Here is a 19,127-nt window from a genome sequence, read left to right on the forward strand (position 1 = left end):
AGCAATTGGTTCGTAGCGTGCATTGTTGCAATGTTACTTTTCTTGGTGGTTTATTAAATTACGGATTTTTTCAAATGTTCATTTTTTTCCCCTGTGCTTAAAACTCATTAAAAAAAGTGTTTTTAGCCAGCGGTTGGTAGCGCTATAGCGCAGACTATTGCAGTGTTAGTTTTCTCTGTTGTTCAAGGTTTTCTTAGTGTTATTCAATGTTTTGACATTTAGTTTACTACTAGGGGGCTCTGCCCCCTGCTCGCTTCGCTCGCCAACCCCTGGCGTTGGGACATGAGAAAGAGTCAGATGTATGAATTAGATATAGAATAGTGTGCAGCTTTGGATGATGCCCATAGAAATAACAAATAGAGTGTTTGTCATATATTAATGTTTTATTGGAATATTTCTTTGTATACAACATTAGCAGTAAAGATGGTGTCTTGTCCTTGAATGAGTCTTCCTTGGCATGGATTATTTATAATTTTAACTTTAACGTCAGATGAACGGCGAACACGTGAGAAGGCAACATAAAGTTGTCCATGTCCAAAAACGGGTTCAGAGAGGTAGATGCCAACCTTGCCCATGGTTTGTCCTTGTGATTTGTTGATGGTCATGGCAAATGCAGGTTTAATGGGGAACTGTCGGCGTTTCAATGTAAAAGGTAATTCTAGCTCAGAACTTGTAAGGTCAATTCTAGGAATGAGAACAGTATTGTTAGCATGTGATCCTGTAAGAACTGTCGCTTGAATAACACTGCGTGTCATGGTGTTGACGACTAACCGTGTGCCATTGCATAAACCCTGTTTTGTGTTAAGGTTTCTTAATAGCATGATTATTGTTCCGTTTTTAAGGGCAAGGTCGTGTTGTGGTAATCCGGCAGGGTTAATAGTGTTCAAATATTCTAAGGGGAAATTTATATGTTCATTGTCGTCATCAGAGTCAACTTTGTCAGAGCTTAGAAAGATCTGTGTCTCTCCAGGAAGTAATGAAATGACTTGGTTATTAATGTAATTAACATTAATATTTTTTGGACATAATATAGTGCGTTGTGTTAACAGGGGTATTTGGTCTAATGTGATTGCTGTTCCAAATATCTCTTGTACTAAGTCGTCTGAGATAAAGGATTGTGGAATGGAAATAATATCTGGGTGAAGTCCATCTGTATTTGTGAGTGTACCATTTCCCAGTTGTATTAGCCAACTGTTATATTCTGGATCTGGACATCGCATGTTTTGTACCAACTGTATTGTTTTAAAGCAATGCCAATTGTCTGCGTATTTTAAGGTGGACTGAACAATAGCTGAGCGCATGGCATGTGGAACAATAGCTAAGCATTGTCTAAAATCTCCTCCTAATAAAAGAACTTTTCCTCCAAAGGGAATATTATTATTCATCAACGTTTGTAGAAGTTTATCAATGGTGTTGAGTAAGTGACTTGATGCCATTGTACATTCATCAATAATTATCAGTTTTGCAAGACGGATGTCTCGGGCATTGCTACTGTGAATGTTCATAGTGGATACTGATGTCTCTGTGATTGGGACCGGTATTTTGAATATTGAGTGACATGTACGACCATTTATTAACAGATTTCCTGCCACTCCGGAGGATCGCAGTCACTGTTAATATGTTTCCTTTTCTGCAGTTGAATGGTTAATAGTGCTTTATTGTAAGGAGATCCACCTATGCTGACACCTATGCTGTCTAGTGTGAAGGTGTTGACGTTCACTTTAGAATATGTGGCTTTGGGTGTCACTTCTTATGGATGTGTGTGTGTGTGTGTGGGGGGGGGTGGGGGGGGGTGAGGATTGTTGTTGCGCGAGCGTCTTCTTTCTTTTTGTGTTCCTGTGTCTTGTTTGAATCCCCCTCTTTGTGTGTGTCCCGTCCGTTGCTTGTAGGGTCTGTGGGGTGGGCTTCGCTCGCCAACCCCTGGTGTTGGGAATGACAAAGAGCGTGATGTATGAATGAGATATAGAATAGTGTGACGGTGTAGATGATGCAAATAGAAATCAAACAATAAAGTGTGTGGCACAGTGTAAAGGTTTATTTGAAAATTTCTTTGTACACACCGTTTAAGTGTAAAAGGTAATTCCAGCTCAGAACTTGTAAGGTCATTTAAAATGGTTATTGTTGTGATCAGAGTCAAGTCTGTCAGAGCTTAGAAAGAGTTGTGTCTCTCCAGGAAGTAATGGAATGACGTGGGTATTTATGTTTTCCACATTAATATTTTTTGGACATAATATAGTGCGTTGTGTTAAAAGGGGCATTTGGTCTAATGAGATTGCTGTTCCAAATGTCTCTGTAACTAAGTCGTCGCAGATAAAGGCTTGAGGAATTGTAATAATATGTGGCTGAAGTCCATCTGTATTGGTGAGTGTACCATCTCTCAGTTGTAATAAGCAATTGTTATGATCTGGTTCTGGACATCGTATCTTTTTTACTAACTGTATCTTTTGAAAGTAATGCCAATTGTCTGCGTATTTTAAGGTGCACTGAACAATAGCTGAGTGCATGGCATCTGGAAGAATAGCTAATCACTGTCTAAAATCTCCTCCTCATAAAAGTACCTTTCCTCCAAATCGAATATTATTATTCATAAACGTTTGTAGAAGTTTATGAATGGTGTTGAGTAAGTGACTTCATGCCATTGTATATTTATCAATAATTAACATTTTTTCAAGACGGATGTCACGTGCAGTGCCACCGTTAATGTTCATAGTGGATACCGATTTGTAGGATTTAATGCAGTTGATAAAGATTTAACTTTCAGGTACATCGTCAGTTATAAGCTTCTGTAGATATTCAGTATATGAATGTAAAGAAGGCAGTCTAATTTGACCCTTTTGACAACAACGTGTAAATGTATAACTTGTATTGCCAGTTGTTTCTTCAGGGAAGTGAACTGAATGACAATGATTGCAAATGACATTCATTAATCCGAATGAATTTTCCCGGTGTATGTTTTCCTTGTGCCGTTTGAGAGGCGCGTTGTTGCATGTGTAGTATTTGGGACGTGTTGTTTTGGAGCTGTAATCGATTTGCCTGTGCTGTGTGAGAAGCCCGTTGTAGCCTTCGCTGCCATTAACGTATGTCTGAGACGGGAGGTGTTTCGTTTTGAATCCGTGACTGTTGCGATGCAGCACTTTGATTGATAGCTTGCGTCATCTGGATCTAGGATGTAGATTTGTGCATATTTGCGTTGTTGATTTGTTTCAGGGTGCACTGTTCCAATGCGATGCAGTATTTGTGCACATATGCGAAAGCAGTATGGTCCATTGCCTTTTGGTGGCCTGATATTTACTCCGGTATATGCAAAAGCAAATGAACTATTGTAGGATCTAATACAGTTCCTAAAGTTTTTACTTTTAGGTACATCGTTAGTTAGAAGCTTTAGTTGAGCTTTGCGTTTTTGGAGTCGAGACATTTTTTCTTATGGATGTGTGGGGGGGATCGTTGTTGCGCGAGCGTTTTGTTTCTTTTTGTGTTCCTGTGTCTTGTTTGAATCCCCCTCTTTGTGTGTGTCCCGTCCCTTGCTTGTAGGGTCTGTGGGGTGGTTTTGTGTTCTTTTTTTTGGTCTTCCATGGGCTTGTTGAATCCCCCTCTTGGTGTGTGTCCCGTCCCGTCCCGTCCCGTGCCTGTAGGGTGGGGGGGGGGGGGGGGTATGGTCGTGCCTTGCTATTGTGCGCTCGTCTGTTCTTTTTTTTTTTGGTGTGTTTAGTTTCGTGTGCAATGTGTTTCGTGCTTTCCCCTCGTTTGAGTACTCTTTTATGTGCCTTTTCCTTATTTTGGTGCTTGTTGAGCCTCATTTTTGTGACTCCTTTCTGTATGTGCTCACTCCTGTTTTCTGTGCTCTTGTCGGACTCTTTTTGCGCCTGCGTCTCTCGCGGCCCCTCATCCGCCTCTCTCCCCCTCTTTGTGTGTCCCGTCCCTTGCTTGTAGGGTCTGTGGGGTGGTTTTGTGTTCTTTTTTTGGTCTTCCATGGGCTTGTTGAATCCCCCTCTTGGTGTGTGTCCCGTCCCGTGCCTGTAGGGTGGGGGGGGGGGGTGTGCTCGTGCCTTGCTATTGTGCGCTCGTCTGTTCTTTTTTTTTTGGTGTGTTTAGTTTCGTGTGCAATGTGTTTCGTGCTTTCCCCTCGTTTGAGTACTCTTTTATGTGCCTTTTCCTTATTTTGGTGCTTGTTGAGCCTCATTTTTGTGACTCCTTTCTGTATGTGCTCACTCCTGTTTTCTGTGCTCTTGTCGGACTCTTTTTGCGCCTGCGTCTCTCGCGGCCCCTCATCCGCCTCTCTCCCCCTCTTTGTGTGTCCCGTCCCTTGCTTGTAGGGTCTGTGGGGTGGTTTTGTGTTCTTTTTTTTGGTCTTCCATGGGCTTGTTGAATCCCCTTCTTGGTGTGTGTCCCGTCCCGTGCCTGTAGGGTGGGGGGGGGGTGTGCTCGTGCCTTGCTATTGTGCGCTCGTCTGTTCTTTTTTTTTTGGTGTGTTTAGTTTCGTGTGCAATGTGTTTCGTGCTTTCCCCTCGTTTGAGTACTCTTTAATGTTTTTTTTCCTTATTTTGGTGCTTGTTGAGCCTCATTTTTGTGACTCCTTTCTGTATGTGCTCACTCCTGTTTTCTGTGCTCTTGTCGGACTCCTTTTGCGCCTGCGTCTCTCGCGGACCCTCATCCGCCTCTCTCGCCCTCTTTTGTCCGCCTTTCTCGGGTCCTCAGCCGACTCTCGCGGACTGTTTGTTGCGCCGGCGCAGTACGTCTTTTTGCAGCTACGGCCCATGGCCGGATGTGCCTGCGTCCATCATCCGGTTTAGCATTCTCGGTTAGTAATATGGATTACACTGTGCATTCTACGGTTTACTTAACTATATTTGTGCTTAAAAACTTAAAAAATATATATATTTACATACAGTTCGTATGGTCTGGAACGGATTAATTGTATTTACATACAATCCTATGGGGGAAATTGCTTCGGTTTACGACCAGAGTTTTGGAACGAATTATGGTCGTGAACCGAGGTTCCACTGTACTTGCCAACATTAATTTCTTTCTGTTGAAAAGTTGAAAATATTCTTTTATTAGAGTAACCAGCCGGTGAAGTATATTTTGCTTGGTTTATTTGTGTAATAGTTTTTATTAATGTTGACACATTTAAAGCATGCAAGCAGTCCCATCCAAAACCTACACTACTTTTCTGATAACTATCAATTTCTCTGCTGTTATACGTTCTATAGTTGTGGTAACTCATTATTGGACTGGAATCACGAATGGTACTTCTTTATATTTTCTGGGTTACTGTGGTTTCGTGAATGGATGTTTACTCCTACATTAATAAACTGGATGACTTGTTAAACTGAATCAATAATACAGCATACAAGTTGGGCAAATCTACCAGTTTTTGTGTTGTTCCTTCAATTTAACCCCTGTTCATGATGAAACTTTGGAAACTCCATAAACTGTATATGTTAAGTGAAGTTAACTATTATATTCATGCAAAATTACATAAACATTCACTGAGCTGTTTTGAAGTAGTGCATTATTTTTATGGTTTTGGTCCTCTGATTTTTGCCTCTCCAGTGAAATTTTTGAAACTCTACGAAGCCTATATTTTAAATTGGATGGACAATAATGTAAATACAAAATTTGATGAAATTAAGCATAACCAATTTTGAGTGATGATTTTTGTGTTGGTCTCCCATCACACCACAACTCCACAGTTGTTTCCAGTGAATCACTGATGTAGGATGTTGCTGTTCCTGTAAGTAGAGTCAAATCTAAACAGTATGCCATATTAATTGGCCTCAGCCAAACTGTTTAGTTGTAAGGCATTTTTTTTGTTTTTTGTGCCCCATCCCCATTACATTCTCATTTATCTATGGAACTTTTCAAATGCCACAGGGCTATTTAATTACAATTTCAGTTGGACCAGATTTTCAAACCAAGAAATTTAGCGGGGTCAGACATTTTCAGCACCCAGTAAGCAGCAAGTAATGACAAATTTTAAATAAACACAAATGTATTTAAAAACAAGTAAATGTTTATTTACATCAAAAGTGTAAAAAAAAAAATCATAAAAAAACCCCAAACATTTTGCTTACATCTGACCCAGGCAAATCTCAGAATGCATAAAATCAAAAAATTGCACAGTATTAACAATATCATATGTTTCCCTTTTGAAATATGAGATCCTCTCCCAATTTAAATGGGTGGTCTGTGACAGTGCGGGTCTTGCTCCATGCTCTCTCTTCCACCTTTGGGAGCTTCTTGAACCCAATACCATCAGTAATGTAACCGAATGAGCTGGTAGATGGAGACAAATCACACATGGAGCAAGGGGAAGGTGTGAAGTGTGCAGGTGCTTTTATTAAAAACAAAAACAAGTGTCCAAATAAATAGTGCAGCGATTCAAAGTTAATAAATAAATAATCCATAAAAATGATGAAAATCCAAATGTTAAAACCACGCTAAAAACAAGACTAAAAACCAGCAACAGTCTTTGGAACAAATGAGTCTAGCTCAACTCCTTCCATGTCTCCCCAGCTCACCCATCGCTCACTCAGCTAGAGAGATTTTGGCTGCCTCCATCATCGTCTGCCAGACTGCTCAGAGTCGTTTGTCCTCTTGCCCTTCTTTCCGCTCACGCAGTCGTCCCTCGGATTCCAGGGGCCTCATGTATAACGCCGTGCGTAGAACTCACACTATAACATGGCGTAAGCACAAAAGCGGGATTGTGCGTACGCACAGAAAAATCCAGATGCAGGAATCTGTGCGCACGCATACTTTCACGTTCTTCTACTACATAAATCCCGATTTGCGTGAAAGTAACGCACGTGCACGCGCCTTCTGTCCCGCCCCAACTCCTCCCAGAATTACGCCTCTTTGAATATGCAAATCAATATAAATAGCCTTCTGTGAAAAGACAATGGGAAAAGCACAGGGGAAAATATAAGAATTTCAGTGAATATCAAGTGGAGGCAAAGGAAAAACGTACTATTTGTTGGTTTAAACAGTGGTATAATCAACAAAAGGAAGCTGATCGAGTGACAGAGTGTCGGAGAAACTCGAAGGCTCAACTTCACAAAGTCGCACAGTGCCCGAAATAAAAAAGAAATCACATATCAAAGTCGCCGTGAAAAAGCGAGTCGTAGCCCACAGTCTGAGTGTCATATGAAAGCTTATTAGGGTACAGACAAAAAAAAGGCACACAGTGGGGAAAAAAGCACGAAATGTCAACTTTAATCTCGAAATTTCCACTTTAATCACGTAGTTTATTTTACCATTAAAGTAGAACATCATGAACTTCATCTTAAAATCGTTTAATTTACTAGTTTCTCAAATCCCATTGTAACTAAAGTGGCATGTTAAATGCTTTGTTCTGTATTTGATCTTCTATGTGCTCTATGTGTATGAATCACTACCTGCTTTTTAAACGGGCTTTCTCTTTCTCCGACAGGACACATAATCCATTACATTCTTGATATTACAGCTCTCTGAATAATTAAAATACGAGATGTATACGTGATATCTTTTTCATGATGATAGGAATGAAAGCATGTTATTAAACATGGGAACACGGTGGCGCAGTGCTTGTTCATGTCTCACGCAAGAGGCTTGCTGCGCCATGCGCAACCTTCAATGAAATAATTTATCACAGCAGTACTGTCTCTTTCAAACGTACTAACCTCCAATTCCTATCCTTACTTTTCTTTCTCCAAAAACTCAATCGCCACACAATAAGCTATGTAATAGACGTGAAGCATCTGTAAGCTTAGAACTTGGATTCTTCAAAACTTTGAAGGAACATTGAAATATCTTAGTAGTACGTGTTTAATTATTATATCCGTCTATCTTTCCAGTGTCGCGTTAGCACCAGCAATAATACAGCGCAAGGCAGGAACAATTACTGAACTAGCTAGCGCTGCGGCACCGTGTCCTCACATGTTTAATTATTAACAATACAGATTATTTAAATGAAGTTAAAGTTTTATCTGTATAATATAATCAACATGTTTTGCTGCATTTCGTCTTAGAAATGAATACCGTCATCACATGTAAATACGCGCTTTATAAAGTGGCGCAGGTTGTGCAATATTATAACTGTAGTGCAAGTTTACAGTGGGGTAATTGTACTTATAAGTCCAAACATTTCTACAGGGACCACTTGATGGACTGATTTAGTGCGTTTAGAGTTCTTGGGATTAAACTGTTTCTAACCGCGAAGTCCGTACAGGGACTAAAGCGTTTGCTGTGGCTCAGGCAGCATCTGCTTCATGCTGTGTACCGATAATTCTCTTTCCAATCAGCTGCTGCTGTGATTTCCCACTCAGATACAGTGATATAAATACTCCGAGTGGTGCAGTGAGAGTAATGTGGAAAAAGATGATCTGCTGTGGCAACCCTTAACGGGATCAGCTGAAAGAAGATGCAGTGAGAGTTACAACGCTAAAGCAGTTATGGTATTTGGAATACTATGGCTATTCCCTGGACCATTATATTGCTACAGGTTAATTACAATCAGATGCATTACACTAATAAACAATATGCAGTTAATTTCAGTGTATTTATAAAGCCGCGCCAGGAATGTGGGTCTAAGAAAGAAAGGGTGATCACACAGGAACAGTAGCACTGCTTTGACGCTGGGTGCCGCCAGTCTGCAAAACCGGGCGGATAAATTGCGTACGCCAAGGAATGAGTTACCGTGGAAATGTGCGTGGCTTTACGCCAAGTTTAGGTTTTATACATCGCGATTTGAGCGTGGAAAGGTTCGTACGCAACATTTCTGTGCGTACGCACCGTTTATACATGAGGCCCCAGGAGAGGACACCACCTTGATCATACCCACTCTTCCGCACAATCACTGGGTACGATCCGTCCCTCAAGCACCGATCCCTCACTCCGACATGGGACTTCTGACTGTGCTGACCTCTCTCTTTCTATTCCTCTTTGCCCCAATACCACACTCTCATTCTATAAGCCTTTCTCTTTTTTCTGTTCTTTTTTCGGTTCTCTTTTTCCGTATCTTTTTTCTTCTGTGCCAGCCAGTACTTACACGGCGCTCTGGGTGCAACATCTCAATCATGCACCGTAGGAAGCCGATGAAGCAATTGAGGAAGATCACGCCCTCACGTACAGGTGCATCTCATCCCAGTTACCTCAACTCCCCTCAGCTATGCGAGCACACCCACAGAGATTGACATGGCCAATGGATTATTTAAAAATCCGGCCATTCTTTCAGAACCACGGACCCGCTATATCACATGGTCATGACAGGCAAGGGTTTCCCCCCCCCCCCCAACATAGACATAGAACTTGAACAATTTCATTCACAAGGTTTTAATCAGTCATATGACAGAGGTTAAATTTGAGTTCCACAACAACACCTTTCCTGTTGAAATAGTTTCCCCGTTCCCAAGAGAAAACAATACCTGAGTAAATGTTTAAGAGCAAGGCACCACGTATGGCATTAACATGGACTGGTACATTTATTTTAATGATCTGTCTTTAAAATGAATTTGTACAGACTTCTTGGGTGTCAAGTAATGAATTATTAATTATGATATTATTATTAATTATGATATTATACTAGCCGACGCCCGCCGTAGCATACGGTGGTGTAAGAATAGGAACGGAAAATGGTGAGAAAGGAATTCAGAAATCAACAAGAAATAAATACTTCTTGAAAGACGCAGTGTGCATATAGAATTTCTGGCCAAGCAGGATTTCATGTGAAAGTGATAAATAAATCAGGCCTTCTGAATTTATGTACTATGGCCATGGCATCCTGATAGTTTTGTTGCATGTATCTTGGACTTCCTGGAAATGTGGAAGGTAATATGATCATTTTGCCTACACGAACGTTGTTATTTTCAGCGTTTGCTTGCAGTACTTTTGATAGTTTGACGCGCAGATCTTGTTGATGTAATCTTAGATAGTTGAGACGCGCGCCCTCTGTTTTAACATGCGTATCTATGACGTACTGTTGGAATAGTTTGCCGCTGGAGTGCAAAATACTAAATGTATTCCTCATTGCTAATCTGTACGTGTAAAATTGGCAATGAGTAAGCCTTATTCGCTTGGCGGTTCTTTTATCGGGAACATGTTGTAAATCTTTGTGCCAGCCAATGTCTCCGTAAGGCAATAAAAGTGGGTTAACCATAGGATCGCAAATCATATTGAGTGTGGAAATCTGTTTACAGGAGTTGCCTGTGGGATAGATGCAAATGTTCCTTTTGGCAGACGTTTCGCCATCTTCTCCAACGAAAATCGCTGCAGCATCAGTGTGACATGTCGGGGCATTGTATCATCGTAAATCCTGCCTAGGGGTTTCCTTGAAAACCATTCTTACAGATGCTGTTGGATTGGACTGAGCGATTTCATGCATGTGTTTGTATGATTTAGCGAAGGGGTTGATGGTTCTGAGCATGGAATCTAGCTGGAGAAGTAAATTTTCGCTGCATGCAGAATTTGCTTTATTTTGTAAGCGTACTTTAGTAGCTTGCACTGTGTCAAAAACATACAACTGTCCATATCCTGGAGATGTAGAAGTGTTTGCATATAATAGAGAGATTTGGTGATAAATTTGCCTGTGTATTTTAAAACAGTATGGTCTGTGGCCAGGAGGTTGAGTTATCTGTGCACCCATGGAAGCAAACGCTAGAGGAGGGTTGTATTCTCGAATGTGTTCACGATCATTTTTAGCTTCTGATGTTTGCTGTGTAAGAAGCTGTTGTAAAGACACAGGTGGCTCCCGCAAGGGTGGTAAAGCTACTGTACTTGTTGGATGTATTACGCTCAGCTCAGCAAGCCAGTATAGTGCATGACATGGAAGACGACGAATAGGAATCGAGAAATGCCGTGTCGGCTGCGTGTGGGCGGGACCGGTTTTGAAGTGGAAGCAGGACGAGCCAGAAAAGAAATATATATAAGAGATAATTATGACTATTATAATTTTTTTTACTTTTACTAAATCTTATTTTCCATGTTTCTTTGTTGATGAGCTCCCAATGAAGAATTCAGAACATATAGTGGACATGCCAAAACCACTGAAGTAACAACTAACAAAGTTTACTGTCTGCTGTCAATTATAGATCACCCCAGTATAACGACTGTAATACACATTCATCCTTAAAATGGAGACTTCATCACATCACTGTGCGTGATGAAACAGCAGGCAGACGTGACTGCTCATGCATGTTTACTGACAGACAGGCTGACATTTTGTATGGAATATGCATTAATTCAAAAGGGAAGCTACATGCGATAATGCATGAACACAAGGAGGTCGGTGACAATCACACCTTAGTGTACCATGCCAAATCAGAAGGGCCCCTATATAATGGGAAAATGAATTTAAAATGTTTTCCTTCCCTACCTTTTGTTTTGATGACCAGTTGCGTCATATTCAGCCCTTTTTTCATTATTCTGGAACAAGCGTAACCAGCCTCTCATTGAAATTCACCATTTGGAATACACAGCCATCCCATCAGCACCGCCGTGCACTTAGAAACTTTTTCCTGCACGTGTCGCCAAGTCTGACACTATTTTTGCCGCAATTCCCTCACACACATAACAGGATATAAACCAGTCTTTATGCAGCTCAGGGATATGCAAAGGGAAGCCCATACCGACACATATGTTAACAGCACATCCACTTAACAATAAAAAAAAAAATGGCCTTTTGCATCTGTTACAATATAATTAGTAATAATTACAGACAAAATATTATCTGAACGTTCAGCTGATATCCTTAGTGGGCAAATGGATAAATAAAATCAAATGTAGTCAAAAAACTGAAAAGACACAGGGTATTTAGTTTTATTTATAAAGATTTATAGCTAAAGGCATATCCCTGAAAGACTAAGCAAAATGAAAATTAAATAATTGCTTGGAGTTTACAATAAATTTATTAAAGTCACTAATCACCATACCATTGAGAGGCAATGAGTTGCATGTTGATTAGCAACCTGAGTTACACTGTACCCTGTTTGCGTGCTTGATAATGACACTATAACGTAATGTCACTATTTTTTTTCCCTCTTCTTACTATACTCTTACTTAATATTAATATTAAAACAGACTGAAGAACCTCCCCCTGGCTTTGGTGCTTCAACGTAATTTGTGTGTTTAGCCTAGAGAAAAGCCAAGCAAAATGACACCTTTTATTGGCTAACTAAAAAGATTACAATATGCAAGTTTTCGAGGCAACTCAGGCCCCTTCTTCAGGCAAGATGTAATACAGAGACTGGAATTCCCTATGTTTATATACACACTCTAGGACAAGAAACAACATTGGTAAATCTTTAAATGAGAAATTTTAAATGTAAAAAATTAATAGATTAATTCAGGCTAGGGTTAATTTAACAAGAGAAAAAAGAACAATGTATTGTCAAGATCTCTGGATAAGATAACTGTCCAACAAAGTCTTTTGAAGTTTGTAATGAGTTTTTTCAAAACAATGTGGGTCTGTAGACAGGTTGTCTGTCATTCTGAGAGATGTAAACAATCCTCATATCTGGCCATAAAACTCTTGTCTTTATTCAATCCATGTTGTAAAGTATTAAATTTTAGCATGAGTTTAACTTCCCATTCTTTTCTCTCTTGCTGTGTTTTGAAGTTGCCCATAAGCACTGTGACTTTAAAGTCCTTCTCACAATGTCCATGGCTGTTGAAGTGGGCTGCCACAGGAACATCTGTGTGGCCATGTTTAATGTGGAACCTGTGTAAATTCATTCTCTGGAGGAGTGTTTGTCCAGTTTCTCCCACATAGAGTGCAGTGTCAGGACATTTCATGCAGAATATTAGGTAGACTACATTAGATGATCTGCAGGAAAATGATCCCTTGATGTGATGTTCAAGTCGGCAGTGTGGTATAACTATACGGTCTGTTTCATAGATGTGGGCACATGTTTTGCATCTTTTCTGTAGGCATGGAGATGTGCAATTTTCTGTTGGTTCACTTAGGGAGCCTCGGACAATTAATTGTTGAAGGTTTGGTGGTTGTCTGTATGCCAGGAGGGGAGGTTCAGGAAATACATTTTTCAGTGTTTGGTCATTGTTTAGTTGTTTAGTATTGGTGTTTATTGGTATAGTATTGGTGGTTTAGTCATTGTGTTTAGCCTGAAATTGTTATCAGAGGCATATCATTTTTTAAATTTCTAATTAAACCCCTACAGTATGGACAGATAACCTTGATTTTTTTAATGCCAGGAGACCTAATATGATGTGGAAATAATACTATGGAGCCTTGTGGTTAGGATTTACAGTGTGTGAGACATCTAGCTTACTTAAATCATGTAATTCATCCATCCATCCATCTTTATCCTGAATCCCCAGAATCCAATGCATGTATGTGGGAAAGGTGATGCTTATCTCATCAGTATTGGAGGCTGAGGAGGAACTACTTATGAAGAGGTCATCAGTCCATTACAGAGAACACTGAGGCACATATCAGTACATATTTGCTCTGGTCTAATTTAGTGTCGACTGCCAGGCTAACCTCAATGTAGACAGTGACTAGACTTGCAGTTGCCTAGCTATAGCACTGGTGATTATACAAATATACTGATTTCCCAGAATTTACAGAGTAGTTGTCAGTTATGTGCCTACTAAGGCAGTGTGTATTATCATGTAACTTTAACCAGTTTAAAAGTGTATTTCTTGGCACTTGGGAATATTGATAAATTATGTACTGGCACAAGTATATAGTTAACAAATGTCCACAACTTTTGTACCTGTGTCTGGAGGTGCAAAGAGAGTGTGATAAGATGTCCGTGGCTAAGTGCAGTTTTAAGCTAGCAAACTGAATGGGTGTGAACACTTTCTACTCCGGGGTTGATTGGGGTGCTTGGCTGATCGTGCATCTATGTGCAAATGTGAGCAGGTCAGTCAGGTGCATCGTTCACACCTTGGAGTAGGTGGAGGGTCACACCTGCACCCAACCAGCCAGGATATAGATATAAGGGAGCCAGCATGGCAGAGACTGGACATCAGAGGAGAGAGAAAAATCTGAAAGAGAAAAAGACCATGAGTGAGAAGGCAGAATTGGGTTGCTTAAGGTGACACAGGTGGAAGGAAGCAGGCGGTCAGTACAACCTCGAGGTGGAGGGAACGATCGTCTGTCCAGGGTCAGTTCAAACCCATTGAGAATTTGAGAAGAAGGTTGAATCCTTCTAGAAATCTGGTAGATGCCATGAAGGGTGTGTGGAAATGAAAGGACTGTCTTGGAGAGCGACCGAGGCAGTCCCTATGAGAGCCGGAATAGAGGACCGCAACTGCTAGCGTCTCCACTAGTTGTAAGACCCATTGGGTGAACTGGGGCGACAGGGAATGAAAGACATGCTGGCTTCAGGAATGACAAGGGAAAGATTCCATTGACTGCATGGTTTTATTCTGAGATTATTTATAGGTTTTAACTCACAGATGATTTATTTATTTTATTGGATTATTTATTTAATTATTTAATGGATGGAGCACTGCACTTTTTGCACCAACCCCTTGCTGATTGTTTGTGGCCTCAATTGTCCTCATTTGTCCGGCTCATCTCAGTTCAGGACTATCGACTGTTATGTGTTCAAGATGCTACTATAAGCAGCCAGAGAGCATGGCGTCAACCCGGACCATCACAAAGAGTTGGTCTGTTGACCTAAGGGGTGATGATAAGGGATAAGATACATTAGAAATCTGGGTGATTAAAGACTTTATATGTACTAAAAACACTTTTTAAAATTGGCTTTTGCGTTTAGTGTGGCGGTTTTGTAGTATCAGATTTAATATACTTAAACTAACAACATCATTAGCAACATTTGATTCTGATCATACCATTTGTGCAAAACATGTCTCAGTGGGTTATATTTTTGATGTAGGCTAGGTTCTTAGAAGTATCTCTGTATGTTTTATAATTTATAGAAGAAGAATTCCATCGCCGCTAATTCTGACTACAGAGAATGATGTGGAGTCATTTCTCAGTGGAGAAATTCATCAATCATTTGCAGCTTACAGCTCATTAGCAGTCTTGGGTTTGTTCAACTCCAGTGACAAACAAGGTACTGTATATCTCTTATTTAGGCTCCTGCTTCAGATTATTGCAGAGTCTATAGCCATTCTCTTAAAAGCATGTTGTTAATAATACGTATAGCACAGAAAAGGGATTGCCAAAAAAGAAGTAAAATATAAAATAAATTAAATATATAATATATAGTTACTGCAAAGTTCTCTTTACAAATGGTGATGGTCCAAAATGCAAACTTCAAGTAGAATCTTCTTTGCCTTGCCAGAACACTGTGTGACTCATGATCATGTGTTTCAAAAGAAAGAGGGGATCAGTCTTCTCAGGTCTTTGTCTGCTTCATCAGGAGAACTAAAAATGTAAACTGATCTTCAATGACCACTTTCAGTTTGGCAGGGTACAAGTGGCTGTATCTGATTTCAGGATACAGTACTCTACGTTGGTGCTGTATAATGCCGTAGAATGTGGGGCATTTATCAGCTGTTGCAGGTGAGAAGGAAAAATACAAATACAAAACTCTTGTCTTTCTGTCTGAAAATGGACATGAGATTTTGTTTGGCCTGTACCTTCTCGAAACTGACAATTAGGCTTTTTGGTTTGGAGGAATTCAATCCATGTATATGGTAGACTGCAGAGATCTCGATGTCTGATTTAAAGTCCTCTCCAGTTATTTTAGAGAATAGTTCAACTATGAATTTCACTGTATTTGGACTTTACAATTTTTCAAGAAGACCTTCAATTCTGATGTTGTTCTTTCTATATCTGTTGTCCAGTGTTGCCAGTTCGTCTGTGAGCAGTTTGCATTCTGATTTCTGATTTTATTTACGACAACAGTCTCCACTTTTTAAAAAAAGTCAATGAAGTGTAATGATGTTCCTGCACTATACTAGGCTAAGGGTTTTTGTATTCTTTTAAATTTGTATTGTAATATTGAATGTATTATGTCTTACAAATGTTTCTACAATGTAAAAACGTATATAAATATTTTACTAATTACCTCTTTTTTGTATAGTTTTTAAAGCTGCCATTTGACAGTAGAAGTATAATATGTTCCCCTTACAGGCTGCTCTGCTTTTCAAGAAGCAAGTCAAGCTCTGAAAGGAGAGATTGTGATGGGTCTTTACTGTAATCCAGATAATATCGACTGGTAAGTCGCTTTCCTTAGCTTTTATAGTTACCATCTAGGAGTACACTAATTTAAGTTATAACATAATAAAACATGTTAAAGTGTAATGACAATAACAGGAGCTCAAAAATAAGCCCAAGGATACTAAATCTATGTCTGTATACAGTACGTTATTTGTTGAACTTAAAATAATTTCTTTTTCATGTGGAAGACACTTGGGGCCTTATTTATAAAGTTTTTGTATGCATAAAAAGTGTCTTGAAATGTGTATGCAATTTTAAATACAAGGGTCAGGATTTATAAGAGAAAATTTGATGTGGAAACATGCATATATTTTTCAGCAACTCTGACCCATGCATATGAAACATTTTAAAGAAACTGGGAAATGAGGATAATCTGGATCAATAAGGGAAATGCAGCCAAGCCAGCTAAATGATGACCCTCATGCATTATTATAATATTATTATGATAATTGTAATCAAAATATATAACAGCTTAGTGATATGAATTATAATAATATCACCAAGCCATTAATGTACATTAACGTGACTAACATATTAAAACTCAAAAGTCTTGCATATTATATACAGACTGTAAATTTCCTTTTGAGATGGCCAATGCTGCACATTTTCACTAAAGAACTTTTTTGGTTTTCCATCAGTTTATATTGGTTACCTGTTGTCACTTCTCAGGGAACTGGACAACAGGTCAGGAATATCTCAGCCAAGCTTAACTTAATCATGCCCGCTGGGCTGAAAGCCATTAGCTGACTGAGGAAGGGCTACATTCAGTTTTCGTATAGTGTGGGTGTATGTACATTAAACCCAACATATTTTTGCCGACATAAAAAGGCAATAAGCAGCAGTGTCCGTTTCTCCTAATATAATCAGATACCTCTACTGTATTTATATTGCAATAAGGGCATCTATCAAAAATGAAACCGCTTTTGTTGACTGTATGCTATTACATTCCATTAATGCACAAGTCATGTGTAATGTCAAGAAGACGGTGGCAAACATCACATCTCTGTGGCCTCGGTCAACCCATGATTAATTTATTTTGAGGCAAACTAGCAAACTAGCTTAGGCAGACCTCAATTTTCATGTGTTTTCTACTATTTGTTGTATCAATAACCATGTCATTACATGTGCCAGATAATAGCAGCTACTCATTCAGGCACTGGCGGCTTTTGCCTTTCCCAGACTTCCAGAACACATAGGAGAGGCACACGTGATCTTGCTTGCTCAGTTGCAGAGCGGAGGTGGATGTTCTTGAATGCAGGTGGCAGGGTCTCAACACATCAGTAGGGAGGCTGCTCTTCCAGCCAGTGAACGTCTGCAGCATCGTGATTGCATACAGATGAGGCTGATTAGCATCAAGGCGTGTTCACGAATGCACATTTACAAGATGATTGTGATTCATCCAGGATAAGTTGCATAAAAATGTGTGTATGTCAGGTTTTATAAATCTCATTGTTTTTGAGTACACATCTTTCTGTTTTTGTTTTTTTATTTTTGCTGTGTTCATATTTTCACACTCATATCTATGCAGAGTTTTATAAATGAGGCTCCCGGACCTTTTACTCTTATGTTTTGTAACTATTTCACTGTACACCAACAGAAGCCTTTCTTTATTATTAAATATCCCGTATTTGTCTCTCTCCGCAAGTTGGTTAGAATGACTGACTTAAAAATGCTACCCACATGCAGAGAAGCTATGTTTTTGCACAATATTACATGTACTATACATGAATTTAAATGGTGTTAGGAATGTGCTATACTTATTCCAGGTTGTCTTTGTGGGTGGAAATTTGCCTTGAGTATAGAAATCAAAATTAAAATCCTACCAACTAAAAGTATGAGATAAGCTTTAACTCCACATGGACATAGGTTCAAAGTAAATTGATTGCCATTTCTTGAGGAAAAAAAATGAAAGGACCTTTTCTTTCTGAAGTAGAAATGATTTGCAGAATTTCAAATTAAATTCACTATAAAAGGAGAGGGTTCCCACTGTAATGTACCTTTACACCTATTATAACGCTAATAAGCCCAACAGTTCATAAAAAACTAGTCTGTTTATTATCACAATTAGCACACAAGGGATGAGTCAATAGGGAGACCACATAATATAAAGGAAAACAAACATAAAATAGACTATACTACACCTCTGGGCTTTACTACACAAGTGATTGCCCTATGTTCTAATTGACATGATCCACTCACTTGCCCGCTTCTTTAATACTACATCTAAATGTACTATCCTCACCACTCTCACATCTGTAGCCTCTCCATCCTGCAAATAACCATTCACTTTAAACTGTCCATCTGACTCAGCAGAGTCTTTTGTATGAAATACTTTTAAATATTACTATCATGGCCTATTTTGGCAAAGCTCCTGAGTCACTTCTAGATCCATGGATGGCCTTTCTTTGACCAGAGACTTGGTACTAGCTTGGAATAATTTGCAGCCACCCATCAGTCCAGGAGGGTTTGCATTCTTCTCTTCATGGCCTTCAGTGGCCTCATTCTTTCTCAGAACCGTGTGAAACTGCTGGATTACAAACACACTAGCATCTGAAAAAAGTTTGGGACTGGACAAAACATGTTCCTGCTCGGGTGGTCAACTTTTTCTTGTATTGCTGTGTTTGTCTTTTCAGGTTTAGGTGACCATATCACTTTACAAAAGGTCCTGACTTCCCATACTAGCATGCAAAGTTACTCTTCACTCGCATGCTCTGTCTCTCTGTGTTTTAGAGATTTTACCAGAGAGCTTACTCTGTCCACTGCCTTCCTGGTGATGCTGTTGCCTTTGGCAACCTTTTTGTCAGTCACGTGATCCACTCACATCACCTGTAGGTATTATGTGTATTTAAAAATCAAACACTACCACACAGAAGGTGCAACTTCTAAGCTAACTTTTTATCAAGAGTTGAAGACTTTATAGGACTTCTCAGAATCTGCTTACATTTGACTGTCCTAAGTTCCATATAGCATCTTTGTTATGGACTATGGGCTGAAGGTG

The 19,127-nt window shown here is 39.6% G+C and overlaps 1 protein-coding gene across 5 annotated transcripts in view; it reads left to right on the forward strand.

The window, feature by feature from the left end:
- Positions 1–19,127, forward strand: part of txndc16 (thioredoxin domain containing 16) — a 131,798-nt gene that overhangs the window by 77,879 nt on the left and 34,792 nt on the right. For all 5 annotated transcript variants that reach the window (XM_051919952.1, XM_051919953.1, XM_051919954.1 and 2 more), the window contains 2 exons: positions 14,881–15,017; positions 16,043–16,127. In XM_051919952.1, the coding sequence (XP_051775912.1) occupies positions 14,881–15,017; positions 16,043–16,127 (222 nt within the window). The remainder of the gene's footprint in view (positions 1–14,880; positions 15,018–16,042; positions 16,128–19,127) is intronic.

Source organism: Erpetoichthys calabaricus, chromosome 16, assembly GCF_900747795.2.
Source record: "Erpetoichthys calabaricus chromosome 16, fErpCal1.3, whole genome shotgun sequence".
Classification (NCBI taxonomy): Eukaryota; Metazoa; Chordata; class Cladistia; order Polypteriformes; family Polypteridae; genus Erpetoichthys; species Erpetoichthys calabaricus.